This window comes from Muntiacus reevesi, chromosome 11 (genome assembly GCF_963930625.1).
Source record: "Muntiacus reevesi chromosome 11, mMunRee1.1, whole genome shotgun sequence".
In the NCBI taxonomy this organism is placed as follows: domain Eukaryota; kingdom Metazoa; phylum Chordata; class Mammalia; order Artiodactyla; family Cervidae; genus Muntiacus; species Muntiacus reevesi.
The window spans coordinates 14966555-14984498 of record NC_089259.1 but is presented as its reverse complement, the minus strand read 5'-3'; the positions used below and the strand labels follow the sequence as shown (position 1 = coordinate 14984498).

At 41.2% G+C, this 17944-nt stretch overlaps 1 protein-coding gene across 1 annotated transcript in view; it reads left to right on the top strand.

Moving 5' to 3' along the window:
• The first annotated feature begins 598 nt into the window (after nucleotides 1–598).
• The window catches only part of CPB2 (carboxypeptidase B2), a 52898-nt gene continuing 35552 nt past the window's right edge, over nucleotides 599–17944 (top strand). The window contains exons 1-2 of the mRNA XM_065902453.1: nucleotides 599–672; nucleotides 17074–17149. Coding sequence (XP_065758525.1) covers nucleotides 599–672; nucleotides 17074–17149 — 150 coding nt within the window. The remainder of the gene's footprint in view (nucleotides 673–17073; nucleotides 17150–17944) is intronic.

Here is a 17944-nt window from a genome sequence, read left to right as displayed (position 1 = left end):
GACCCAAATGAGTGACTTCCATGCTCACACATTTTAAAAACATGAAAGGACATGGATCTCCAAAGGGAGATACTATAACCTTCCATACAAGTGCTTCTTCTCAGTCATAAATTTGAAAAACTTGTCAAAAATTTGTCAAAATTTTGTCAAAAAATTGAAAAATAAAGTCAAAAAATTTGAAAAACTCACCTTCCATGTTTTCCCCTGGTTGAAAATGTTGAAAAAGACAAAAGCAAGGGAGGACCTCATTAGTACTCCGCAGGGGACCTCCCTCAGCATGGGCTGTGATCCAGGGATCAATACTCTATGGCTATGGTTCTTCAACAACCCAAACACGTTTCCGCCACATTACTGTCTTTTGTATTCTTGGCTCATCTCCCCTGAAGAGTTAAATACTCTCTAGATAGTCTACACTGAGAATAACAGCTCAGCGTACTTTCTCTTTGAGGGTGGAAATGGCAGTGAAGTCGATTGATCACAGAAATGAGAGGGAACAGGCCATTACAGTTTAACCAGTGTGTAAAGAAGGCTCTTGTGTAACCAGCTATCTGGACCCTTCTCTTCGGAGAGTTTGGTTTTATAGCGAATTGCTGTGGGGATGAAGCTTTATAGCTTGGGTGTCCTTGTCGCCACCATCCTGTTCTGCGGGGAGCATGCCTTCGCCTTTCAGAGGTAATCAATCCGCTGGACTCCGAGGTGGTGGTGGGTGGTTTTCCCCATTTGCTCGGCCCTCCTGGAATCGAGTCAGTGCACTGGGCTAGGGAGCAAAACATTCAAGTCTGAAGGTCACCTCTGCCTGAAACTTTCCATATGTTGCTCTTCCAAATTGTAGATTTCAGTACAATAACGCTCTCACTAGATCTAGGGTCTTTTTTTCTTTTCTGGCTCTAGTTTTATTACTGAGAAAACTCTGAATGATATGTATATTCAGCAGCTATGAAAATTAAATCGAGTCTTCTGATTTTTTAAAGTATTTATTTGCACCTTAACACTTCACATGATTTATATTTTTCTTGTCTTCACATATATGATGTGTTGACTGTGGATGATTTATTTATTTTCGTACATGGAACATGGGAGGGAAAAGAGGATAAAGTTGGAGGTCTGGGTTGTGCATGGGTGTTCAGCATGGAATAGGAAAGGAAGAACAGGTGTGTTACAGGAATACACGTGTGAACATACCTTGTTCTTATTTTGCTTGGCAGAGTGAGTTCCTTAGGACTTTCTACTATAAACCACTCGAAAGAAGTCTAGCATATATAAGCATGATGTAAATATTTCTGAGGCTATACACACTATTGTTATTAACTAGTCAGTTTTTAAGCTTTTCAAAGTTGATATTATTTCCTTTGGAATTATCTTTTTAAAGTTTTCATTTTGTAAATCCATGGCTGATTCATGTCAATGTATGTCAAAAACCACTACAATATTGTAAAGTAATTAGCCTCCAACTAATAAAAATAATTGGGGAAAAAAAATTAAAAAAATAAAGTTTTCATTTATTTTTTAAATTGATAGACAATTGCTTTACAATTGTGTGTTATTTCTGCTATACAACAACAGGAATCAATCATAATTAAATATGTATGTATGTGTGTGTATATATATATGTGTGTGTATGTGTATATATGTATCTCTCTATCCTCCTCAGCCTCCCTCCCCTCCCCTCAACACACCCCTCGAGGTCATCACAGAATGCCAGGCAAGGCTCCCTGTGTTATTTAGCAACTTCCCACTATCTATTTTACACATAATAGTGTGTATATGTTAATGATACTTTCTCAATTCATCTGACCCTCACCTTCCCCTGTTGTGTCCGCTAAGTCCGTTCTCTGCTAGGTTCATCAGTACCATTTTCTAGATTCCATATGCATGTGTTAATATACAATACTTGTTTCTTTCTGATTTACTTCACTCTGTGTAAGAGGTTCTAGGTTCATCTGCCTCACTGCAACTGACTCAACTCTGTCCTCTTTTGTGACTGAGTAACATTCCATTATTGAAGTGTGCCACAACTTCTCTATCCATTCATCTGTCGATGGACATCTAGGTAGCTTCCATGTCTTGGCTACTCTAAATATCGTTGCAATAAACTCTGGGGTGTATGTGTCTTTTAGAATTGTGGTTTTCTCAGGGTATATGACCAGTAGTAGAATTGCTGGGTCATAGAGTTGGACACGACTGAACCGACTGAGCATGAACGTATAGTAGATCTATTCCTAGTTTTCTAAGAAATCTCCATACTATTTTCCATAATGGCTGTATCAGTTTACATTCCCACCCACAATGCAAGAGTGTCCCCTTTTCTTCACATCCTCCCCAGCATTTATTGTTTGTAGAATTTTTTGATGATGTCCATTCTGATTGGTATGAGGTGATACTTCATTGTAGTTTTGATTTGCATTTCTCTATTAATGAGCAATGTTGAGCATCTTTTCATGTGTTTATTGGCCATCTATATGTCTTCTTTGGAGAAATGTCTCTTTACGTCGTCTGCCCATTTTTTGATTAAGTTTATTTTTCTGGTCACCAAGTGTCAAGTGACAAATTCCATCACCAAAGGATTGTTAAGAAATTGACACAGAAGTCAAATTGCTAGGGTAATTGGTTCCTTATGTCTCTATGTAGTGTCAAGAAATGAGATGACTGTGATTTCTAAGGTTCTTGCTAGTTTGAATATTGAATTACTTGGATAAAGGATATAGTTTATCCAAGTAATTGGCTATTACTTGGGTAAAGGAGAGGGATAGAAGAACTGCTGTCAACACATCCAACGTGGATACTGTAGGCAATGACAGTATCATTCCCAGAGAGGGAAAGGGGAGGAAGTGCATGAGGATTTAGCTTCTGTGTTGTCCCAGGCACTAGGATAGGTGCTTAGGAGTTATCCTGTTAAACCCCCAAAATTCTCCACTCCAGGGATCTTTTTCCCTGACATTTTACAGAGGAAGAAAATAAGCCTCCTGGGAGAATAACAATGGCCCCATATCAAACAATAAATGTAGAGTTTGGATTCAATCCCATTTTTTCATCATTTCAACTCATTTTACTGCATAGGACTGCCTCTAAAAATTATAGAAATTAGGAAGAGAGCCAATTTGAAGGGAGATCAGGTTTAGTCACAGTGAGACGGCAGAGACAGTAGGTCTGGAAGGTAGCCTGGGAGAGGGGCTAGGGCGGGGTCTTAAGACGTCACCTATGGCGGTAGTTATGAAGGTGGCCTTAGGGCTTCTCAGGTGGCTCAGACAGTAAAGAATCTGCCTGCAATGAAGGAGACCTGGGTTCAGTCTCTGGGTCAGAAGATCCTCTTGGAGAAGGGAATGGCAACCCATTCCAATATTCTTGCCTGGAGAATTCCATGGACAGAGGAACCTGGTGGACTATAGTCCATGGGGAAAGAATGGACTGAGTGACTAACACTTTCACTTCACTTTCACACTTTTGGCCCAGCCCAGCCCAGCCTAGCACAAGCATCATCACTGCTGGCTGTGGCAGAGTTTGGTGGGCTCACCTACAGACCACCATCTGCCTCCTATAGTGAACTAAGCTCCTTGGTAAGACAGCCACTAGCAAGATGTATCAAAGCTTGACCCTGTTGTTGCAAAATGAGTAAGCTTATAATAGTTCAGTAGGACTAAATATTAAAGAAATACACTGAAAAAAATAGTAAGTGAATGAGGAAAATTCCCTCATACATGGCTATTCTTACTTTTTTTTTGCTTTGGTTTGGCCAGAAAATTTGTTCAGGTTTTCCCATAAGATGTTAAGAAAAAATCCAAACAAAGCTATGGCCAACTGTATACTTCAACATCTGATTGATTGTTGGTCAGTCCCTAAGTCGTGTCTGACTCTGTAACCCCATGGACTGCAGCAAGTCAGGCTTCCTGTCCTTCACCATCTGCCAGGGTTTACTCAAACTCATGTCCATTGAGTTGGTGACGCCATCCAACCATCTCATCCTCTGTTGTCCCCTTCTCCTCCTGCCTTCAATCTTTCCCAGCATCAGGGTCTTTTCCAATGCATCGGCTCTGCACACCAGGTGGCCAAAGTATTGGAGCTTCAGCTCCAGCATCATTCATTTCCACTGAATATTCAGGATTGATTTCCTTTAGGATTGACTGGTTCTATCTTCTTGCTGCCCAAGGGACTCTCAAGAGTGTGATTAATACTTATGCTTGAAAAGAGGGAAGAGACTATATCTTAATCAAATTATATTATATTGACAACACTTAGTATTTTGTGCCTACCATGCAGGTCCCCAAGTATTGCGGGAGGGAGGAACTGCAGCTTTGTAGGCAGATGCATATCTGATTCTCAGGTCCCATTCCTCCACTAGAAATAAAATCACAAATCTTGATTCTGAGTAAAAATAATTTTTTTACCAAATGTTTCTGAGCATCACTCTTCCAGGAATTGTCTATTACTGAAGCTAAAAGAAAAATCTAATTTTATTCAGGGTGACAGACTTGAATGAATTATTTCTGGGGGTAAAATATATAACCACTCCTAAAAAGAGCTAGGGGTCTGGCTATTTCCTAAACCTGCTCTTTGTTATCATTTTCTTGGCATGATCATTTTCCTAATAATGCTTAGTGTTCAGGCAATCTCTCAGTGGTTGATTTGTAGGTGCATTTTGATAAATCTCATCAACGAAATGCTCTGGAACTGAAACAAAAAAAGTTTTAAAGGCATAAATACCATATGCCAAAGAGAAAGGCAGCCAAAAAAAAAAAAAAAAAACAGTCTCCATATTCACTTGCTTTTAAAGGCCAAACACTATAAAGGGTAAAAATAAAATACTAGCAAGAATCGTGTAAACAGTCATTAATTGCATTGTGTTCTGATTACCTAAGTGCAGCCAGTCAGCTGAGGTTATTTATCTGGAAAGAGGAAATGAAAAGAAGTAGGAAGAAAAGAAGGAAAACGAATTGGAGAGTGAAGAAGGGTTGAGCATAGAGGGCTTTTGAATTATTAATAGACCAGAGGAAGTGTTCCTTCTGTTGACTTCATATACTGTCTGCCACCTGGAGACCAGCTTGTTCTCTTTCACTTTAGCTTCCACTGATATATTATTTTCATCTTAGAGAACAGGGCACTAGTAGCTTCGAAATGCTGTAATGCAGAAAACAAAATTGCAGCCTTGGGCTATGTTCCGTTGTTCAGAGGCATCTCACCAGCTTTTTAAATTACAAAACAATCTTTCAGAGCTATGGCAAGTATGAACAGTCCCTGTAAACCATACACAGGACAGACCTTGAGGAGCATAATCATATTCTTAGAGGGGACTCAGCAGTTCAGTTCAGTTCAGTTCAGTAGCTCAGTCATGTCTGACTCTTTGCGACCTCATGGACTGCAGCACGCCAGGCCTCCCTGTCCATCACCAACTCCCAGAGCTTGCTCAAACTCATGTCCATCGAGTTGGTGATGCCATCCAACCATCTCATCCTCTGTCATCCCCTTCTCCTCCTGCCTTCAATCTTTTCCAGCATCAAGGTCTTTTCCAAGGAGTCAGTTCTTTGCATCAGGTGGCCAAAGTTTTGGAGTTTCAGCTTTAGCATCAGTCTTTCCAATGAATATTCAGGACTGATTTCCTTTAGGATGGACTAGTTGCATCTCCTTGCAGTCCAAGGGACTCTCAAGAGTCTTCTCCAACACCACAGTTCAAAAGCATCAATTCTTCGGCACTCATCTTTATAGTCCAACTCTCACATTCATAGATGACTACTGGAAAAAACCATAACTTTGACTAGATGGACCTTCAATGGCAAAGTAATGTGTCTGCTTTGTAATATGCTGTCTAGGTTGGTCATAGCTTTTCTTCCAGGGAGCAAGAGTCTTTTAATTTCACAGCTGTAGTCACCCTCTGCAGTGATTTTAGAGACCCCCAAAATAAAGTCTGTTACTGTTTGCACTGTTTCCCCATCTATTTGCCATGAAGTGATGGGACCGAGTGCCATGATCTTAGTTTTCTGAATTCTGGGTTTTAAGCCAATTTTTTCACTCTCCTCTTTCACTTTCATCAAGAGGCTCTTTAGTTCTTTTCACTTTCTGCCATAAGGGTGGTGTCATCTGCGTATCTGAGGTTATTGATATTTCTCCCAGCAATTTTGATTCTAGCTTGTGCTTCATCTAGCCCAGCATTTCGCATGATGTACTCTGCATATAAGTTAAATAAGCAGAGTGACAATATACAGCCTTGAAGTACTCCTTTCCTTTCCCAATTTGGAACCAGGCTGTTGTTCCATGAACAGTATGAAAAAGCAGGAAATGTTGCCTAGGTATTAAAACTCAGGAGCTGGAAAGCTGAGTTTCAGCCTCAGGACTGCTACTTGTTGTCATGAGCAAGAGTCATCTTTGAGCCTTGGTTTAAAGTGACCTGCTGTTTCACTGTGCTTATATTTTTCACTCTGTTTTTGATGCAAGACTTTCCCCACTACCAAGTGATTATTGGTTAAGTCTTGTGACTCTATCCCTTCAGAGATGTCATCACAATACGTCTTTATTTTTCATCTCCCATTGCCCCAACATATTCTACATGGCAGAGTAATCTTTCCCTGCCCTTCCATGGAAAGTTAGAAAATTCTATGACTTTTTAGCCCACTCTTAATTATTGACTGGGAGATTTTTACAGAAAAGCACACCTATGGTGATTTTTGTCTTGGCCAGCTAAAAATTAATTCTGTCATCTTACTAACACTTTGCGGGTTATTACATTCAACAATTATACCTGACACACCTGTGGAGTCTAATTTTTGTGAAATATTGTCTTCGATCCACTCTTCTGTAGAAATAAAAGAGCATTCTTCAGCACTGAGCTTCATTTTCACTTTATCAGAATCAGTCACTAAGGTTTTTTTGTCGTTTTGTGGTCTAATATTCACATTGTCTGAATCAGAACTATATTCTGAAGAATTACCAACTTCATTAGTATACATGTTGCTTGGACAATCAGAGAAAGGATATGCATAAAATTCACCAAAAAATTCTTCTTCACTTAAAATTTCACGATGTGTCGTTTTTGAAATTTTTTCACTGTGTGTGTTATTGGCTCAGTTGTGTCTGACTCTGCGACCCCATGGACTGAAGTGGGTCAGGCTCCTCTGCTCATGGGATTTTCCAGGCAAGAATACTGGAGTGCCATTATCAGGGAAATGCAAATCAAAACCACAATGAGGTACCATTACACGCCAGTCAGGATGGCTGCTATCCAAAAGTCTACAAGCAATAAATGCTGGACAGGGTGTGGAGAAAAGGGAACCCTCTTACACTGTTGGTGGGAATGCAAACTAGTACAGCCACTATGGAAAACAGTGTGAAGATTTCTTAAAAAACTGGAAATAGAACTGCCATATGACCCAGCAATACCACTTCTGGGCATACACACCGAAGAAACCAGATCTGAAAGAGACACGTGCACCCCAATGTTCATCGCAGCACTGTTTATAATAGCCAGGACATGGAAGCAGCCTAGATGCCCATCAGCAGATGAATGGATAAGGAAGCTGTGGTACATATACACCATGGAATATTACTCAGCTGTTAAAAAGAATTCATTTGAATCAGTTCTAATGAGATGGATGAAACTGGAGCCCATTATACAGTGAAGAAGCCAGAAAGATAAAGAACATTACAGCATACTAACACATATATATGGAATTTAGAAAGCTGGTAACGATAACCCTATATGCAAAACAGAAAAAGAGACACAGAAGTACAGAACAGACTTTTGGACTCTGTGGGAGAAGGTGAGGGTGGGATGTTTCGAAAGAACAGCATGTATATTATCTATTGTGAAACAGATCACCAGCCCAGGTGGGATGCATGAGTCAAGTGCTCGGGCCTGGTGCACTGGGAAGACCCAGAGGAGTCGGGTGGAGAGGGAGGTGGGAGGGGGGATCGGGATGGGGAATACGTGTAACTAATGGCTGATTCATATCAATGTATGACAAAACCCACTGAAAAAATAAATTAACTAATTAATTAAAAAAAAAAAAAAGAATACTGGAGTGGGTTCCCATTTCCTTCTCCAGGGGATCTTCCCGACCCAGGGATCAAACCCTCATCTGCTGCACTGCAGGTGGCTTCTTTACTGTTTGAGCCACAAGGGACACAAAGTTGGAACAAAACCTAACATAGCAAAACGTGAATGAGAACAATAATCCTAAGTTATATAATGAACCCTTGATTAATTTTAAGCTCTGACAACTTCGCATGGTGATGTTAATTGTATCACCCTCTACAGGATACAGTTACCTGTTTCTAGTCAGTTGTGACTCCATCTTCAATTCTAAGAATCTCACTTTTACCTCCAGATTCTTGCCACTGTAAGATCTCGCCACTCCTTTAGGTGGCACTATTGGATGGCATCTGAGCAATAACTGCATCCCATGAAGTAGTTTTTCTTTGAATTTTATTTACCAACCTAGACCCTTTTGGCTCAGCAGTAAAGAATCCACCTGCAGTGCAGGAGATGCAGGAGATGTGGGTTCGATCCCTGGGTCGGGAAGATCCCCTGGAGGAGGGCATGGCAACCCACTCCAATATTCTTACCTGGAGAATCCCATGGACAGAGCAGCCTGGAGGGCTATGATCCATGGGATCGAAAAGAGTAGGACTTGATTGAACTGACTGAGCACGCACGCGTAGACGACTGGAGGCCAGTCTTCGCAGGTTTAGCTTTTCTCAGGTTTAGCTTTCTCAGGCACCAGTCCTTCTGTCTGTAAACCTGAGGGCTGGCCCACCATTCTCCCCACTACGCTGAGTTGAAGGAAGTAACACCCCCAAACTTCATCCCTTTGGGAGAGTGGGAATTGAGAGAGAATCACAGCAACTTCTTGCAAAGAATGTCAACTTAAAAATAAATGTAAAATGTGAGAGTTTCGAGTTGAGTTTTTTGGGGGGGACAATGAGAACTGTAGCCCAGGAGACAGTCCCTCAGAGAGCTCTGAGAAACTGCTCCAAAGAGCTGGGGTGGGGCTGGGGCTGGAGTTCAGTATATCTGTGATTTTTGGTGAGTGGGAATACGTGCAATCAGGCACATATTTTTCCAGAAGATTTCTGCTGGTTTTGTGAAGCCTTTGCTAGTCATGAGGAGCAGTTGTCACCGTGAAAGGTTTTGATGCTTTTTTAGATATGAGGAGATACAACAACTGGGCCCTTAAATCAGGTCCGGAGAGCATCTAACTATCTGAAGACCTGCTCTGACAGTTTTCCCAGTTTGCCTCATTTCTGCCATCCAGCCTGAACTCCCTTCGGGGGGCTGAAGGTCAGCAGCGCCTGATTTCGTGCTTACAGAAGTAGACGGCAACCACCCTTGGCAAGTGCCAATTTGTAGTTGACAGAACTATTTTCACAAATCCTCCCCCTCTCTCCTCTCTGACTACTTTTCCTGGTCTCTAAGAAAGGGGGCACGGAGCCAGGACATGGATTTAAAAAATGGAAGGCTCTACATAAGGTGATCTCGTTACTAAATGAGAGGAAAGGCCCCCATCTTGGGGCCTGGCTGAACAAGAAGCCCCCTGGCTGGGTTAGGAAGCTCTTTCCTGCTCTGGTTCCTGTTGCCAAGGATGAACCCGAGTTTGATGCAAGCAAGACAGGCCTTTATTCAATGGTCAGAGGGTGGAGAAGGAGAACTCAAACTCCAAAGGCACTTTCTCTCTGAAGGGAGGGGAGTATGGGAATTTAAGGGTTAAGAGGCAGCCGTGTCGTTAGGGCTCAAGGGAGTGGGCACAGAATTCCCTGGTTGGAGAATTCCAGGGCCAGCCCACGTGCAGTCTGATACGCTCCTTTGAACCCAGCAAGAATTGTGCCAGCAGAGTACAGAGACCCTCCTCCAGCAGAGATCTGAGCATGGTGATGAAGCAAAGTTAGCACCAGGACACAGCCAGGTTTCATCTGCATGGGCATGTTCTTGTGGTCAAGTCAGAGCTAGCTGGGAGTGGTTGACCCTTGTATGTCTCAAAATGCAACTGCAAAACACCTCTGCCAAACTCCAGTACTTGTGAAACAAACTCAGAGAGAAATCAAGGCCAGGAAAGCCTTTAGCCCCTTTTGCCCTCTATCTAGGATCTAGCCTGTTCAGTCTGGTTTTGTTGTGGGCCTTCCTAGCGTCCTGTTGACAAAACCCAGCTAGCCTGTCCAGTTTAAGACCAGTCTCTGTGCCTGGGGCCTGAGCTGCACAGCTCCTGACTGACCTCGTCTCGTTATTTGATTCTGCTGCATTGCCCTTTGGTCAAACTGGAAACAGGAAGAGTCCAGCTCGCCGCAATTGGAACTTGGACGTATTATTTTATTAGTGGTATTATGGGAATTACATATTAATGGAATGGTGTTACATATTAATGGTAAATTTACACCCCGATCATTGTACTCCTCCACATTTTTTCTTTTTCCTTCTGTTGACTCATTTTAGTATTTTCTTGTCCCTTAACACATTTAAAAAATGCCCAAGCATCTTATCTTCTAGTCAACACAAAATTTCCTTTACATGAAACTGCAATTCAACCTCTAGTTGAATAATGAAGTCGTTGTTTTGTAAGACGTTATATTTCATTGTTAGGTTAACTTGTCAAGAGTTTCATTTTAAAATTTAGAAGTAAATTCTAAAAGTATAATTATTTAATTATACAAACCCCACATCCTGTTTTTAATTGAAGTACAGTTGATTTTACAATATTGTGTTAATTTTGGGTGTATGATATAGTACGTATTTTTCAGATTCCTTGTTTATAGGTTATGAGAAGACATTGGATATAGTTCTCTGTGCTGTGAGCTAGATCCTTGTTTATCTGTTGTGTGTGTAGTACTGTGTCTGTTTATTCCCTGCCCTTAATTTATCCCTCCTCCCACCCTTTCCCCTTTGCTAACCTGGTTTGTTTTCTGTCTGTGAGGCTGTTTCTGTTTTGCAAATAAATTCATTTGCATTATTTTTTAGATTCTACATATAAATGATATCATATTCCCTGTCTGACTTATTTCCCTCAGTATGATAATCTCTGTGTTAATCCATGTTGGTGTAAATGGCAATATTTCATTCTTTCTGTATAACTGAGTAATATTCCATTTTGTGTGTATGTTGTTTGTTGTTTAGTCCCTAAGTTGTGTTGGACTCTCTGAGACTGCATGGACTGTAGCCCGCCAGGCTCCTCCGTCCATGGGATCTCCCAGGCAAGGATACTGGAGTGGGTTGCCATTTCTTCCTCCAGGGGAATCTTCCCAACCCAGGGATTGAACCTGCATCTCCTGCGTCTCCTGCATTGGCAGGCACATTCTTTACTGCTGAGTCACCAGGGCGGGAAGCCAGTGTGTGTGTGTGTGTGTGTGTATCACGTATTCTTTATCCATTCATCTGGTGATGGACACTTAGGTTGCTTCCATATCTTATCTTAGTGCTGCTATGAACATTGTACTACATATATCTCTTTTCAAATTAGAGTTTTCATCTTTTCCGGTTATATGCATAGGAGTGGGAATCTTGAATCATATAATAACTCTATTTTTAGTTTGTAAAAGAACTTGCATACTATTTTTCTTCATGGCTGCACCAAGTTACATTCCCACCAAGAGGGCAGAAGGGTTCCCTTTTCTCCACACCTTCTCCAGCATTTATTTATAGACTTAACCATGAGAGTCATCTGACAGGTATGAGGTGATAACTCATTGTAGTTTTGATTTGCATTTTTCTAATGAGCAATGCTGAGAGTTGAAGAAAAATTTATCTCTTTGATCTAAGAAAGAAATAAAAAATTTTATTTGAGCCATGTTGAGTATTATAACCTAGGAAGAGCATCTCAGAGAGCTTGGAGGACAGTTCACCTGTTAGAAGTCAAGGCATGGTTATATTAAATATAAGTTTCTTTTGAGATAGAGGGTTGACTATTAAATGACATATTATTGACAGTTTACAAAATCCAGATCTAAGGATCACTGTGACCCTTACAAGATCAAGAAGAAGTGTTATCTTTTAAGGAGTTGTCTTACTGATGCTAGGAGTATGCTGCTCTTTAGACAAGATGTCTCCTGATTGGGGGGTAATTCAGATGAAAAGTATGGGGGAGAGAGGAGGCCAAAGAACAGAGAAATTTTTTATGTTTAAATTTTTCTTGTCCTGCCATAAAAGATCAATTTTATTTCACATGAGTGCCTTTTCCCGTGCCTGTTGGCCATCTGTGTGTCTCCTTTGGAGAAGTGTCTATTCAGGTCTTCTGCCCACTTTTTGATTGGGTTATTTGGTTTTTTTGATATCAAGCTGTATGAGCTGTTTGTATGTTTTATAAATTAACCCCTTGTCTGTTGCATTGTTTGCATGTATTTTCTCCTGGTCGGTAGGGTGTCTTTTCATCTTTTCATATAGTATTGTCTGAAGTCTGAGAGGCCTGTGCCTACACCTTTGTTCTTTTTCCTCAGGACATATCCCCACTTTTTTGTGAAAGTGAAAGTCGCTCAGTCATGTCACTCTTTGTGACCCTATGGACTATACACTCCATGAAATTCTCCGGGCCAGAATACTGGAGTGGGTAGCCATTCCCTTCTCCAGGGGATCTTCCCAACCCAGGAATTGAACCCAGGCCTCCAGCATTGCAGGCAGATTCTCTACCACCTGAGCCACAGGGGAAGCCCACTTCTTTATACTTTACTTCAAAAAAAATCTTTGAGTTGGTCGCTTTTTTGTTCAAACTTCCAAAATGGTACCCAGGATTTAAGACCTTCAATGATCAGGTCCTAGGCTGCCCATTTACCCTGGTTGTATTTCCTGGTACATCCCGAAGTAAGCCCCGTATTCCTGCCCACCTGGGTCACACGCCTTTCCTTGAGCTCTGATTCTGTTTTCCACTTAGGCATCAGCACTTGACACCATCTCATCTCCAATTCACTCACCAAAACTCCATCTGTCTTAGTGTTAGGCCATTCACTGCCCATTCATCAGTCAGAGCCTACCTGTTTCAAAAGTCCAGCTCAGAAGGTCTCCATCCTCTGACTGCCCCAGACAAAAGTAACTTCTGATGTTACATTCTTATAGCAGAGTATTGATACCATTCGTATAGCAATTTTTCATGTTTTATCCCACACAGTGTGCATTTGTACTGCTGTGGGTTAGTTTCCCCAGGAAGCAGACTCTGAGATAGAGATTAGCATGTAGGGAATTTACTGGAATGGAATCTCAGGAGCAACATGTGTGGAGGAATAAAGGAAGGAGAAATGAGCCGAGGAGGAATTGGACTGTGATGCAGCCTTAACAAGGGCTTCAGCTGTGCCTTCAGGGCAGTCTTAAAGACATCAACCGTAAAGATGCAGGGACTGTTGTTCTAATGAGTACCGACTGTGTAACACAAGGAACTGTATTTGGTGCTCTCTGGTGACCTACAGGGAAAGGAAAGCAAAAAAAAAGAGGGGGTATATGTGTACATAATAGCTGATTCACTTTGCTATACAGGAGAAATTAACACAGTATTGGAAAGCAATAGACTCCAATAAGAAAAGAAAAGAAAAAAAAAAAACACCCCACCTCCGCATGCTTGAGTATTCCTCTCTCCCCAGTGGGCAGTGGGCAGAGTGACCTGAGTAAACAGCCATACCTTTCTTTCAAAAAGAACTGAGGAAGCACCTCTCTCTACTGCGGCAGGTTCTTGCTTTGTGGGGACCTGACTCCCCCCTCAGGCAAGAGATCCTGGGCTAAGAAGGGGCCCAGGCCTGGGACCTGGACAATGGATTGAGTGTTTTGACTGGGACAACTGTCCTTAGCCACTCTCATCCATCCCTGACTTCTTTCGACTGTAAAGATTGACCAATACCTTTGTTGGTTGCCATCTATCTTGGCCCTGAGAGCTCTGTGTTCTCGTAACTCCAGTTTTCTGAGGGTCATGTCCCTCTGGGTACCGCTCTGACCTTGCTGCTTATTATAATAATTGTGCCCAGCGTGTTACAGCAGTTAAGCACTGCCACCTGGCTTTAACGCAAAGCAATCTCATCACCCCCGTTACTATCAGGACCTCCCTCTGCAGTGTCATCTCTGACCATCAGCCTTCAGAATCTACTCCCACCTCCCCACACTGGCCTCCAAACTAATACCTAGGGTTAAGTCATGACAGAATCCGAGTGTCCAAGTGCTGAGTGTGTTAATAAGCAAAAAGATCTCTGTCCCTAAAGGGGTGCACTTGCCCATGATACTAGATTTGACATTCTAGTTACAGCCTTGGGAGGTGGTGCTAACCGCCACCAGGATGACTCTTGGAAGCTTGGAGACAATAATGGCCTGTTCTAAGTGAACCAGGAATGTCAGAACTATTGTGGCAGATGTTAAAAAAGGGGGATCAAAATATTCCTAGGGCATGGGACTTGCCTGGTGGTCCAGAGGCTAGGACTCCGTGTTCCCAATGTAAGGGGGCCCGGGTTCCATCCCTGGTCAGGAAACTAGATCCCACATGCCACAGCTAAGGATCCGGCATGCCGCAATGACGGCTGAAGATCCCATGTGCTGCAGCAAAGACTCCGTGCAGCCAAATAAATAAATACTAAAAAAATTCCTAGGGAAGGATATCCCAGAATAAAAGCACTGTGGAAGGCTAGGAAAGTCACCAGTAACTCTGTTCCAGTGATGAGCCAAAGACATTTGAAAACAATAAGAAATGTGTTTGTGAGAGGGCCACCAGCATTGTTAAGAAGCTTGGTAGTGTTTTTTTTCACAGCCAGAGTAACTTCTTTTATGTAATTTCCCCTTGATTAAATAATAAAGAGTTCTCTTTGGTTAAAGAAGTAAACAATATGGAAAATTATACAATTAGGAAGAAAGACACTGAAATTTCCTCACCCTGAGAAGATATCACATTCTGGTGATTGTTCTTTCATGCATTTCTCTATATATTTATGTGAAAGTGAAAGTCACTGAAAAAGTCGTGTCCGACACTGCGACCCCATGAACTGTACAGTCCATGGAATTCTCCAAGCCAGAATATTGGATTTCCCTTCTCCAAAATCAGATTGGTTATATTCTTTGCAACCAAAGGTGGAGAGGCTCTATATAGTCAGCAAAAAGAAGACCAGGAGCTGACTGTGGCTCAGATCATAAATTCCTTATGGCCAAATTCAGACTTAAATTGAAGAAAGTAGGGAAAACCACTAGACCATTCAGGTATGACCTAAATCAAATCCCTTATGACTATACAGTGGAAGTGAGAAATAGATTTAAGGGACTAGATCTGATAGACAGAGTGCCCGATGAACTATGGGTGGAGGTTCATGACATTGTACAGGAGAGAGGAATTAAGACCATCCTCATGGAAAAGAAATGCAAAAAGGCAAAATGGCTGTCTGAGGAGGCCTTACAAATAGCTATGAAAACAAGAGAAGCAGAAAGCAATGGAGAAAAGGAAAGATATTCCCATCTGAATGCAGAGTTCCAAAGAATAACAAAGAGAGATTAAAAAAACAGCCTTCCTCGGTGATCAATGCAAAGAAATAGAGGAAAACAGAATGGGAAAGACTAGAGATCTCTTCAAGAAAATTAGAGATACCAAGGGAACATTTCATGGAAAGATGGGCTCGATAAAGGACAGAAATGATATGGACCTGACAGAAGCAGAAGATATCAAGAAGAGGTGCAAGAATACACAGAAGAACTGTACAAAAACAATCTTCATGACCCAGATAATCACAATGGTGTGATCACTCACCTAGAGCCAGACATCCTGGAATGTGAAGTCAGGTGTGGTTTCTGGGCTTCCCAGGTGGCACAAGTAGTAAAGAATCCACCTGCCAAAGCAGACGACTCAAGAGACGCAGGTTCAATCCCTGGGTCGATAAGATTCCCCTCGAGTAGAAAACGGCAACCCACTTCAGTGTTCTTGCCTGGAAAATTCCATGGACAGAGGAACTAGTGAGCTACAGTTAATGGGGTCTCAAAGGGTTGGACATGACTGAGCACTCATATATGTGGTTCCCAGTTACTGATACTATGAATCATCCTGCAACATATATCCCTGGACATATACCCTTAACACTGGTTGAAAATTTTATGCTTAAATTGTACCAATAATTGACACAAAACCTCTGAATTTATTGTTTTTGTGAGCTCCTCTTTATCTCTTTTGATAATGAAGTCTCCATAGATTTATTTCTAGAATTTAGTATCTTTTAATCAGGCTTTTCAAAATAAACCATCCTCCACCCTGTTGTCAAGGTTATTCTTACAAATCACATGGCACATGGTGTCAGTTTCCTAGCTCCTAATTGCCTACAAGATAAAGGCTAAATATTTCAGTGTGCATTGGAAATCTTCTCTAGGGGAGAATGAACATAAGTGTCCAAACTCACTTCTGTTTGGCTACCATTGTTCTCTTGCCCTAAACACCTAAATCCTACACTTGGCAAAAATAAACATCTTTCCATCTCCACAACAATGCCCTTTTGTCTTCTGCCAGCCTGCCTTTCCACAGCTAACTTACCAGTTGCCTCTTTCATGAAACCTTTCCTAATCATGACAAGCAGAAGTTATCATAACTTTTTGAGCTTCTAGAGTTCTTGGTACATGCTTTTGTTTCAATTTTTTTTAATTAAAATTTTATCTGAAATATTTTTCGATTTGCAGAAAAGTTGCAAAGATATTAGAGAGTTTTGTATATACTGCAACAAGTTTCACCTAATGTTAGCATTTTATATCATCATGGTTTTATTTGTCAAAACTTGGAAACCAACGTGGGTACTCTACTATTAACTAACTGCAGGCTTTATTTAGATATAACCAGTGTTTTCACTGTTCTGTTTCAGGACCCAATACAGGATACTGTGTTTCATCATGTTGCATATGTTCAATTTTTTGAGTGCATTGTTTTATATGTGTGTGTATATGTATGCATACATATGTATTAGTTTTCAGGTAGAAGGAAGGGTAAACTTGGTTCCTATTTCTCTATCTAGAGTGAAGCAAAATCTGGGTTATTTAAAAATCAATGGTGAGATCCTCTTTTATGTCCATATTTTGTTTCCTTTTCATAATTACCTAGAAGCCCTTCCCTGTATAATTTATCTTATTTTCACTTTTTACTTAACACCAAAATCCTGTGTGTGTTTTTCTCACAGGGGCCAGGTTTTATGTGCTCTTCCTAGAACCTCCAGGCAAGTTCAAATTCTGCAGAATGTTACTACAACATACAAGGTAATTTCTCCATCTTTCATCTTCATATTTCATATCTTCATATCTCTTCAAGAAAATTAGAGATACCAAGGGAAACTTTCATGCAAAGATGGGCTCAATAAAGGACAGAAATGGTATGGACCTGACAGAAGCAGAAGATATCAAGAAGAGGTGTCAAGAATACACAGAAGAATTGTACAAAAAAGATCTTCATGACCCAGATAATCACGATGGTGTGATCACTCACCTAGAGCCAGACATCTTGGAATGTGAAGTCATGTGGGCCTTAGGAAACATCACTATGAACAAAGCTAGTAAGGGTGATAGAATTCCAGTTGAGCTATTTCAAATCCTAAAAGATGATCCTGTGAAAGTGCTGCACTCAATATGTCAGCAAATTTGGAAAACTCAGCAGTTGCCACAAGACTGGAAAAGGTCAGTTTTCATTCCAGTCCCTAAGAAAGGCAATGTCAGAGAATGCTCAAACTACCACATAATTGCACTCATCTCACACGCTAGTAAAGTAATGCTCAAAATTCTCCAGGCCAGGCTTTAGCAATACATGAACCATGAACTTCCAGATGTTAAGGCTGGGAAAAGGCAGAGGAACCAGAGATCAAATTGGCAACATCTGCTGGATCATCGAAAAAGCAAAAGAGTTCCAGAAAAACATCTATTTCTGCTTTATTGACTATGCCAAAGCCTTTGACTGTGTGGATCACAATAAACTGTGGAGAATTCTGAAAGAGATGGGAATACCAGACCACTTGACCTGTCTCTTGAGAAACCTGTATGCAGGTCAGGAAGCAACAGTTA